At 35.0% G+C, this 10,908-nt stretch overlaps 1 protein-coding gene across 2 annotated transcripts in view; it reads right to left on the reverse strand.

Annotated features, from left to right (window-relative positions):
• Window positions 1-6,601, reverse strand: part of LOC123549398 (uncharacterized) — a 39,851-nt gene extending 33,250 nt beyond the window's left edge. The window contains exons 1-3 of one of the 2 annotated variants that reach the window (XM_045337443.2): window positions 6,256-6,575; window positions 5,849-6,016; window positions 4,198-5,583 (exon numbers count right to left, since the gene is read on the reverse strand). In XM_045337443.2, the coding sequence (XP_045193378.2) occupies window positions 5,452-5,583; window positions 5,849-6,016; window positions 6,256-6,270 (315 nt within the window). In that variant the 5' untranslated portion in view covers window positions 6,271-6,575 and the 3' untranslated portion in view covers window positions 4,198-5,451. Of the gene's footprint in view, window positions 1-4,197; window positions 5,584-5,848; window positions 6,017-6,255 lie in introns of those variants that run through there. The other variant, XM_053545425.1, reaches the window with a different exon arrangement.
• Between the last annotated feature and the right edge of the window lie 4,307 nt (window positions 6,602-10,908).

The raw sequence follows: 10,908 nt of genomic DNA on the forward strand, positions 1-10,908 counted from the left end.
TAGGAATATAAAGAATAATTTGCTAGAGCTTTTAGATCTCTTACAAATTAGTATGTTTTACGGATTTTTATATAACAAAAACTGTAAGACGTACAATGTATGCTAAAATAACTCTAGAACAGGATATATCAGGTTTTAAGAATACCACCAGTAAAACGATACGTTGTAAATAGCGTTAAGTGAAAAGAAATAAGTCTAAAATGGTCTGATATTAAAAATTTTAATCAAATTTGTAACCAGACCAAATTTGGCTTTAATACATGGTTTAGATAGCTTCATCTTAATACGATATTGTATCATTGGTAAAATGACAAAATAACCATGGTATTATTTTAACCAGTAAAATGTACAAAAGAATATTTTGAAAACACGTTGCAGTCATAAAAATAAAACGAAATTTATTAAGAATGAAGTTCTTGCGTAAGTATTTTCTAATGTACTTTCTACACTTACCTCATTAACACGCAATTTTATCTATCAATAGATAGGCCAAATTGTCGAATTGGTTCTTAGTTATGAAATTTACAAAATGCATAAGCATTTTTTTTTCCACTGTCAAATAATTAATTTAATTATGTCTAAATTATCGCTCTGTAATGAAAGACAAGAAAAATAGGAAAAGAATTTCTACGAAAATGAAATAAATCAAACTTACGCGCATTAATATTTTCCGCGAAAATGACGTCAACATGTTGTCGCAACGTGACGTGGACGCCATGGACGTCACGCGATTCTTACCATTACAACGTTCAGAAAACATTCTACGTCCGATATGAAAGCATTCCGGGTCAATATGGAAAAATATTGCACGATCGTGGTCCATTGAAACTCAGTGGAAAATAATGTTTAGGTATTTAATAATTTTCTATATTGACGTTCAAATTTCATATCAGGTGTGTGATGTCATTTGCGACAGTTGTTTCATGCATGTCGTCGCGTTTAAAAGTTCTATAACGAAGCTATTTTCAATTCCACCCAAGTTTAATAACAAATTTATATCATGTATATAACAACTTTAGGTGTAGATGCGTATATAATTAAAAGATTATTAGATTTACATCAAGAAATATGCACCTAAATTCGCGCAATATTTCCGCTGCATACCTCATACATATTTCTCGATACAAATCTAATAACCTTCAAAAATAAAACCACGTCAAGGACTGTTCTTTTTTGTGTACTCATTTATTATATGTGTCATATCGGCCATTATGCGGTTTCTAATTTAGGCACGTAACATTGATAAAGCACATTTTGAAGCATTTGAAAATATATGGCCAGGATAATAATTACAAACTTTATCACGTTTTAGAAAATCGCCCTTATCAATCTTCAAACAGTTCAATCTTCTTCCATGGGTAATACCCTATTATTGTTACAACTCATAGGCAAACTCTTGAATGCTTGCATAAATGTATATATGTATGCTCGTTATGCAAATATTGAATTGAAAGCAAAGAATAACAATGGTTAGTTCTATATCGTATCAGATCCTTAATTTGCAACAGGTAACTAGAAGTTATGAATGAAACTGATACGCTAGGGGATCTAGGAGCATCGTAAGAAATGAATGAACGCCGGATAAGCCCGGCAAAAGGCCGGACAATTTTCCCGCAGCCTGAAGCCACTAGTACTAAACTCGATATGAAAACATGACGAGTTTGTGTGTAATTAGGTTTGTTTTGCAAAATAAAGTTCATTGCAAAACTATATAATAGGGTAGTCACTTGTAAGGTAACTCAAAACACCATACACTGAGTATAGGCAAGCATATTTACAAATCTTTAAAGAAAATTTAGTCTCCCCGTTCTTGGATTTAGTGTTGTTATATTTTCTTGTCCTTTGGTATCATGGAGTACATTCATTTTCACCATAATAGAATTCTGCTGAAGCCGACGCTAGGTTAGGTTTTGGGAGGGTTGGGACGTGAGGATGTTACACATTTTATTACCTCTCATGAACAGACAATCAAACCGAGTATGCTATTATGTTCAATGCTTCCAAGGTTTTATTAATATTTAAATCTAAGAAAGTTTAACTATAGTCACGCATAAGAAAATCAATCTTCTTAAACAATCGCCCAGGTCAGAGTAAAATGAAATATAAGAAAATCTTATCTGTACCTTACAATATAATGTAGCATGCGATGCGTAACGCTAGTCGAAATTGTATTGTTTTATATATCTTCTGTTGATATAGTGGACGCAACTTGACCCCGATGGTTGACCTTTGTATTATAATACATAATGAAGCACAACCTATTATTGAAAAGGAGTGTACGTTAAACGCTTCATCTCATTGCATTCATAAATTCAAATACACAGCTACCCTAAGCACACCATATTTCTACAATGATATATCAGCTAAGGTCAACCATCACGGTCAAGTTGCGACTACTATAAATACCACGTACATTTTTCTTAACCTTAACTTCTAGCCAATAGATAATTTCTTACAAGTTAAAGCATAGCAAAAGTTCCTTCTAGGGCACATCTATATAAAAATATAATGATCATCTTGTAAAATTTGGGTTGCAATGTCTGTTTAAAATATTGGTCATCAGTGTGCGGAACCCCAGAATCGGACAGAAGGACAAGACTATTCTACCATATGACATTCTGTACCCTCCCGTTTAATCAGGGAGTCAGTGGTTAGCAGTTTGGACTACGCCAGCGATCCGCGTTCGATTACCGCACCCGGATCGATTCCCGGTTGCGGCTGATATCCCAACTAGTGTTCAGTACTGGGTGATTTACTTTAATTTTGTACAGTTTCCAACAGTATCGGTCTAGACTCGGTGCTGGGGATGTAAATGATGCCTGCCGTGAGCTCGGCTGGAAATAAATTGTTCCATCAGGTGAGGTCTTTCGTCAAGAAGAAACTTTACTTACTTTTTGAAGCGCACCCGAGGGCGTTACATTTTGCACCAAGAGTGCGTTTACCAAAATACAAAAAAAAAAATGGATGAAATAAAAGAATCAATCAATCATCTTAATGTTATCCGAGAAACGCCTTCAGTCAGAGTCGCCTCAATTAGGAAATAATATATTTAACGTTAGAGAATATTTCTAAGGTTACGGAGTTTCATTGGTCACTTGCTCAGTCAAGTGAAACTTACCGGCCCTAAGTATTCCTTCTCAACTCGGAGAAGGAATAATCATCTGCATTAGAAATATGCTTGGTTTTCGATGTAGATCTATGTGATTTTTTCAGCAGTTTTAGCGCATATGCAATGATTTGTCTTTTAAGAAAATGATTTAGCATCATATTACAGCTGTTTGATATGACAGTGATGCAAGTTTGTTAGTTTACGATCAAAAATGTGCTTTCGAAAGAAGTCCCTAATAAATAGATCCTAATTTTTCCATTTTTCGCGCAATCGGGGGCCAAATGGGCTTTGTTTCACTCGTGGGATGAATTCTACATAATAAGACACTTTTCATGCTAATATTCGCATTTTCGAGTTGTTTACTTGAAAACGAAAGTAGGGTTTTTATTCTGCGGACCGCTTTCTGAGATGTGGCAGTATGAGGGTACCTGACATCAGTTGGCTTGCATTTCACTGCAAAATACTCGACACCCCTTTTTCTTTTCGTTTTCTTGAAGCAAATGTAAGGATATCTTGTGAAAAATATAGGTCTATGACGGAGTGAAAATCTAGAAACTGTATCAAAATTGTTATGAAATAGATGAATTTTATATGAAACAAAGAACAATTTCTTTTATTGGTATATAGTCTTATGTTCAATCGTAAAATCTTCGAAATTCTGTCCAGAAGTACCCCCGCCCCGTGCGTATGTTTTTGTCATGTGATTAACACAAGCGAGCACCTGCATATTATATACACACAAATATTTCATATATTTATTTACGAAACAGGAGAAAAGGATCTAGATAGTTTAAAAATGAAAAGAAACATTTGCAAACCCGAACTACAGCATTTGCAAATAACACAAATTTATCTGAAGCTGAAGCTCCATTTCAGTAGTCTATTTTTAGAACATGATTATTTGACAGGAGTCTATTTTTAGATCATGCATATTCATTATATTAATCTCTATTCTACAATTTCAAATATGTACATTGTACCAACAATTGTAATCAAACTAGAGTGCATCCGCATCTACCCTACATCACAACATTGGATATATTTCATAATACTAGAGTATATATTTGAAAATATTAAAAATGTCAAAATTCAAAGTCAACTCCATTAAGGACTAGATAAGACGAGAGTAAATTGTCATTTTATTTAATAATCTAAAACATGATTGTGGTTTATATAACAAATATAGGTATCTCTCTTCACATTTGTCATTTCATTTTATTACCTTGGTTTTGTTTGCTTTATAGCATCATACTTCATAACTAAAGTATTTGCGCATGCATGTATACTGTGGAATGGAAGCGATGCTGGATAAAATATATTGTTGTTGTACCATTTTTTAACACATTCTGATTTATGATTTTGCGTTCTTCATCAAAAGTCTTCTTTTAAAATTCGATCTAATGTCCACTGTTCATTTAATTTTCAATACCATATTTGCTAGTATCTGAATTAAATTAAGAAACTATGTACAGGAGATATTTTTAGACGTAAGGTGCTGTTGTTTGTACAATAGTACAACCACCAGAAATTGATCTCGAGACTACAGGACTCGCAGTCGGGTGACTCGAGACAGGTAGCTTCGAATCCGTCTTCTTGTAACATTTCCTCTTCTGGAAAGAAGAATATCGTAGCCCTTTCACTCTCAAATCAGTCACCACACCAAATATATCTACCGGCTTTTTACAATTGTCAAGACGCCATTATGATTCGATCAGTTTCGCTCCTCCAAATTGTCAACACAACTCGTACTTACGGAAGCCACATCAGATTTGTATTTGCAGCAGCTGGAACGCGGTCGAGGGCACGTAAATGTCAATGATCTTGGCAGTGCCTTTTGAGCATTAGAGTTTCCTTGTACCTTGAGCTCCACTGTAAAAAAAATACAGTGTCTCCATATACCACGTGTTCTTCCATACGAACAATACGTCCCTTTACCATGACCATTTGTGCTGGCTACCTTCGACGGCAGGATAAAGTATCTCCCTTTCGGAAAACTTTATTGCCATCTTGTTACTAAAGTGTGAACCTACAACAAGTCAATTCAACACTCGTCAGATGCTTGGTCGAATTCACAATCTGGTTTATTAATAAATATGCTACAGAACTTATTACATTTATGATTATTATTGAAGTCTTGAATTCCAGCGTCCCGCTTGTCTTTTGGGCCAAATCTACCCTCCCGGGAATGTATTGTCGGGTTAGTTAGAATAAATTCAGATGTGTCCTTTCTTTGAACGCCTTTGAGACCACAGATAACAAAACTCCCTCTGGATGCGTGTAACGAAAAATGACAAAAGGCCTCCAAAATTAAATCACAATGTGTAGACGTGTTGCCCCTTTTGTCAACAAATATGGCGAATTCCCCTTTTAAGTTTTTCTTCAAACACCACCGCTTCATCTCTCTCCCACTTCTTTTTGTGGGTTAAAGTTGCTCTTTGATCAATTTCTGTAACCGCTGGCACAACAAAACGTATCTGAAAATATTCATTCGATATGATAGATGTATATCATTACAGCAGTGTTAACTGGCAAGTTCTAAGTTCTTAGAAATTTCTTTTTGGAAAAGAAGTTTGAAATTCTCTATGAAACATACCCTTGAAAGTCAAAATATATGTCATAAAAGACAAAATGTATATATAATTATATATGTCTCTCCTGAACAAAGTCTGTATAAAATATAAAGAAAACTATGCTAACTCAACAACACATTGCATGAGCTTTAAGTAAAATTAGTCTTACCTTGCATGAAGTTTTATCTAGAAATTTGTTAAAACGTTCCGCAACAATCCGGCCTTGTTCGCTGCATAACTTGTACATCTTACAGTCCTGGGTGTTTCCACAGTAATATCTAAAACCCTTCACCACAACAGATCTCGCATAAACATCCTGATAGCTGAAGGCCTTGCCCTGAAATTAAATCGCATTTATCATAAAACGACATATATCGGTGAAAATATCGGTTAAGAAGTATTTATGTTAACACTTTATTTGAACAAACATCTGTACACGCGTGATTTTATTTTAATTTAATTCAATTTTTTTGCTATCAATTTTTACAATAGTTCGTTATCCTTGAGGCTGTTTTGTTGCAAATGAGACAATATCCATTCCGTTTCCTGTAAAATTTTATTGAGTTTTGCACAAACCTTGAAAACGACCATGTTCTCTCCTTCTCGAGGTACGAGTCCAAATGAGGCTCTGTACGAGTAGCGCTTGGTTCCGTCTTTTTTTTGTACCCTCAAGTAAAGGCCAATATACTGAGTAAGTGCAGCTTTCAGTCATTTTGCGATAAAATATTGTAAAATTAATTTCGCAGCTTCTGCGAAGATACAACTTGAATTATGATTCTACGTAGCAAGCGCAAAATATATATACTTGTATACAGATCAATTGTGAAATTCCCTGGAAGCCTTTTTCTTGTTTTAGAACTGCGTTTGTTTTTTTTTCTATCCATTTGAGTCTGTCTTATTAATAGATTCCTGGACTCCCTTTGAACATTAGTGAACACGACAAACTATGCGTTTGCGTATATTTTAGCATTCAGCTCCTTGAAAAAGTTACTACTGTTGTATCTTGATCATATAAGACTAGTGTGTACTGCATAGTAACAAAAACTATACGGCAAATCTGGATTTCATTAATTTCTTATACCTACCTCCTTAAATGACATTTCAACAAAAGCGACAATCGCAATTATCATAATAGCAAAAATAAAAGGCGGAAGTTATGTTAATTATTGACATGTAGTACTTTAAGCACTTAAGTTTTATCAATAAATATTGCGATCTTTATAAAATGAGGTCATTCACATGAGATTTTGCTATGTGAAAATAAAAATGCGCAAATTAAATTACGAAAGTGAAAGTTGTGATAATAAAATATTTTTATGTGCATGGGGAAAATGTCAAGTAGTACAGTACGCCAAAGACAACCAAAGCTGCCTGTGGAAGGTCTAATTATCTAAATAGTATGTATTAATTTAAATATCAATTAATTAGTGAAACTGTAACTGTGACCTGGTCATAATAGAATGATCCTAGATATAATTTAGTACACTGTCTTGTCAGACAATTTGACAAAGAAAACCTCAGTCGCAAAACTCGATACCAGCTTCCATCACTCTCCACCTAAAATACCTTTCCACAATTTGGTAACGTGTATCTTCAAACATTTTGCAAGTCAAAAGGAAAAATCTTCATTTACGACATACACTGCCCACTGCAATCGCAAAAAGCCATCACAAATATCCCGCGCCTGTGGGGCGGAGAATTACCAAGAAAAAAATACTTTGCCTGCTATAGTTACCAAAATTTTACTACCTTGAAACATATGGTTAATTTTGGTATTGTTGGTTGGAACAGTTTTTGCCATACTAGGAATATCAAGTTAAAACACGAACAGGTGTCCCTTCGGAAATGATTTCTGGTTTTGGTAGAAACATAACTTTCTGACAACAGTAAAATCGGGTTTTCACGCTATAACAACGACCGAAGACAACTACTCATAAAATATATCAGATAAGCAAATAAAGCAAAAGTTAACATGTTTTCACACCGTGAATGTCAGTGTGAATGTCTCGTGTTTTGGGGGGTTTTGGATAAAAACAAGAGCACCGCATTGCTGGTGCAGACGCTCATCTGATTCTTTTGTCTCTGTATAATAGAAATGCTGTCATACCCATGAAGTCCAAAACGGGCCATAATTCTTGCAAAAAGGCAATGTAGAGTTACGGTACTTGCTGTGCAGAGTCAGTTTTTAATTGCGAATAAATGCTCCAAGTTTTAAAGCAATAGCTTTGATCGTTAAGGAGAAAAGTTGACCTAAACGCAAAAGTTAACCAAGAAATCTGATATTTTCTAAGTCCAAAGGGGCCATAATTCTTGCAAAAAGTAGAATGGAGTTATGTTTCTTGCTTTACACAGTCAGCTTTTGATGGTGAACAAGTGCTGCAAGTTTTAAAGCAATAGCTTTGATAGTTTAGGAGAAAAGTTGACCTAAACATAAAATTTAATCAAGAAATCTGATATTTTCCAAATCCAAAAGGGGCCATAATTCTTGCAAAAAGCAGGATGGAGTTATGTTTCTTGCTGTACAGGGTCAGCTTATGATGGTGAACAAGTGCTGCAAGTGTTAAAGCAATAGCTTTGATAGTTAAGGAGAAAAGCTGAGCTAAAAATGATAACAGTTCTATTTGTAAATACAAACTCATTGCATCATTTGTTTTTCCCAACAATGCGGATCTGCTTATTAAAGGCTATCAACAAAACATGTGATTTGTTACGCGCATATGACAGTTCTATTTGTATACACAAACTCATTGTATATTTGTTCCATCAGTTTAGTCCAATATTGTGATTAGGTAAACATGTGATGTGCTACCCGTGTCCCGAAATAAAATGTAAAGCCAATAAAAAGATAACAATCACGCTTTAACAGGGTGTAAAAGTACGAAATCCTCATCCCCAATATGATAAAATTAACAACAAAAATTTGCAGTAATAGTGCTGCATGACAGCTTGCTAATCTATTTGCGTCATGGAAAACGCCCAACGAAAAGATATGTCAATGAATCATCATAGGCGTAGGAGCAGGGGGGGGGGGGCCAGCGGGGCCAGGCCCCCCCCCCCCCCCCCCCCCCCCCCCCCAATATTTTGAAAAAGAGATATAACTTGCAGTCTAATATAACATTTACTTAGCATCATATAATTCTTTTCAACCTGATTTCTGATTTGCATTTGGCCTTCCCTTGTATTCTGACTTGTCTCTTTCCGTAGTGCGAGTACTGAAATCTGTACGCGCCACGCCAAGGATTGTTTGATCACATTTTATAAAAATAATATATCATTGAGCGCAATCACTACAGTTCCTGCTTGAGCGTCTGCAAAATCTATGTAGGCCTAACCTGTTTACGCATGTAAACGTTATGTATTTTTTTGTTTTTCATTGTCCATTGAAGGGAAGTGATATTTCCACAACTTTATATCACAATTAGACAAATGCAGCGCTAATTGATTGTATGTCCAGGACTTCAACAGAAGAATGTAAAAAATGGCACACTTAATTAGAACAATATATAATATGACTGATTAAGACAGTTTAGTGCCTAGTCATATGTGTATCATTAGAATAACTCAATGATTGCTAAAACATAGAGGCTTGAGGGGGCCTATGGCCCATTTGGCCCCTGTACAAGGCTTTGGGGCTTTGATATGACTAATACACCAGGGATACTGCCCCCCCCCCCGCAGTACGAAAAGGTTCCCCCCCCCCCCCACCCCCAAAGTTAAACTCGCTCCTACGCCCATGATCATAGATTACAGAGTAGCGTTTGCGGAGATACTAGCTTATTAAAACAACAAGCACTGAAGATGCTAGCTTAAAAAAAGAGTATTTAGAATGACAGCTTAAAACAACATTATTTTTCAATGTAAAACAATGAAAATGCAAGCTCCTCAACATAAGCACAGTCGATTGTTTAAAAGAACATCCAGCTTTTTAGTGGTAGGACAAATTTATACTGTGTTTCGCTATACATATATACAGTGTAACTTTTTTTAACCTAATGCATAGTACTGTTAATGCACATAATCATGTTAATTTTATGTTTACATACACTATACGTATATTTGTTCTTGATTTCAAGCATGAGTTTTAGACCTAGTTTTCTTTCAATAGTAAATCGGCTTCCTATATTTATCTTAACCTGGCCTACTTAAAGCAAAATATGAACTTTGGATGATTTGCAAAATTTGTGATAGTCAGGCGAGTATAAATCCATGTAACTGATCATAACTGAGATCAAAATCTATTTAAAGATTTTGTAAACATAAACATGGATGATAAATAAAACGAGAAGAAAAATAGAAAATTCACATTTTAGCTATCTTTTTTTATCATGATACATAGATATTTATGTAAAATACACATCATAAAATTATGTATTTGATGTGATTTGATGTTTCTACAGCAATTCGTTCCCATGTTTTAGACGTTAATGTTTTCTCTCAAATAACCATAAAATGTGGGTGTTTTGAAAGTGACCAGTGGAACAAGCTAACTGACATATTTTTCAAGGTATCGTATAACTAAACATATTGCGCAAATGGGAGTAAACCAGTGCAATCCTTTTAAAATAATGGAGAAAATCAACAATCTTCTCGCCTTTTTGCAAAACTATCCAATACTTATTCCACTCTCAGAGTTATGGGACTTGATCTTGTGAGGTTGGTCATTGACCTAGAAAAGCATTAAGTTTCAAATTCTGCAATGTATATGCCTTTAAATGATAGCTATACGTACTTGTACGCGAAACTTCAACCATGATGTGACTTCGACACCAGGGTGAGTAGACTAGCGTTCAGAACTATTCTTCGAATAATCGAGCTAAAACATCCATCACAGCAATTAAAAATGCACAGTTTCCTTGCCTTGATCTTGAATTATCTGTCCATAATTATTGGATTTTTTAGTATTTTCTGATTTTCAAGGGCAGTTTATTCAAGATCAAGCCTAGGTACCTATGATTTTTAATACATATTTCCGTTTTAAACATGACTCTCAGTCAGAACACAAAATTTAAAGAAATTCTGTCCCCAGGAAGATTCTTGCCTATATACATATAAGCAACTGTAGCATATACCCTTAATTTGACCCAGTTTGGTGAACACTGTGTAATCTTGAACGTTTTGCTAGCGAGCGGACACTGTAAAAATTCTCAATTTCAAGTAATTCAATGGCCGTAACTCCAGCAAGCAAAGAGGATCCAGCTGGGTATGGCACTTATGTCTAGATGTTATGCC

This window comes from Mercenaria mercenaria, chromosome 6, assembly GCF_021730395.1.
Source record: "Mercenaria mercenaria strain notata chromosome 6, MADL_Memer_1, whole genome shotgun sequence".
Classification (NCBI taxonomy): domain Eukaryota; kingdom Metazoa; phylum Mollusca; class Bivalvia; order Venerida; family Veneridae; genus Mercenaria; species Mercenaria mercenaria.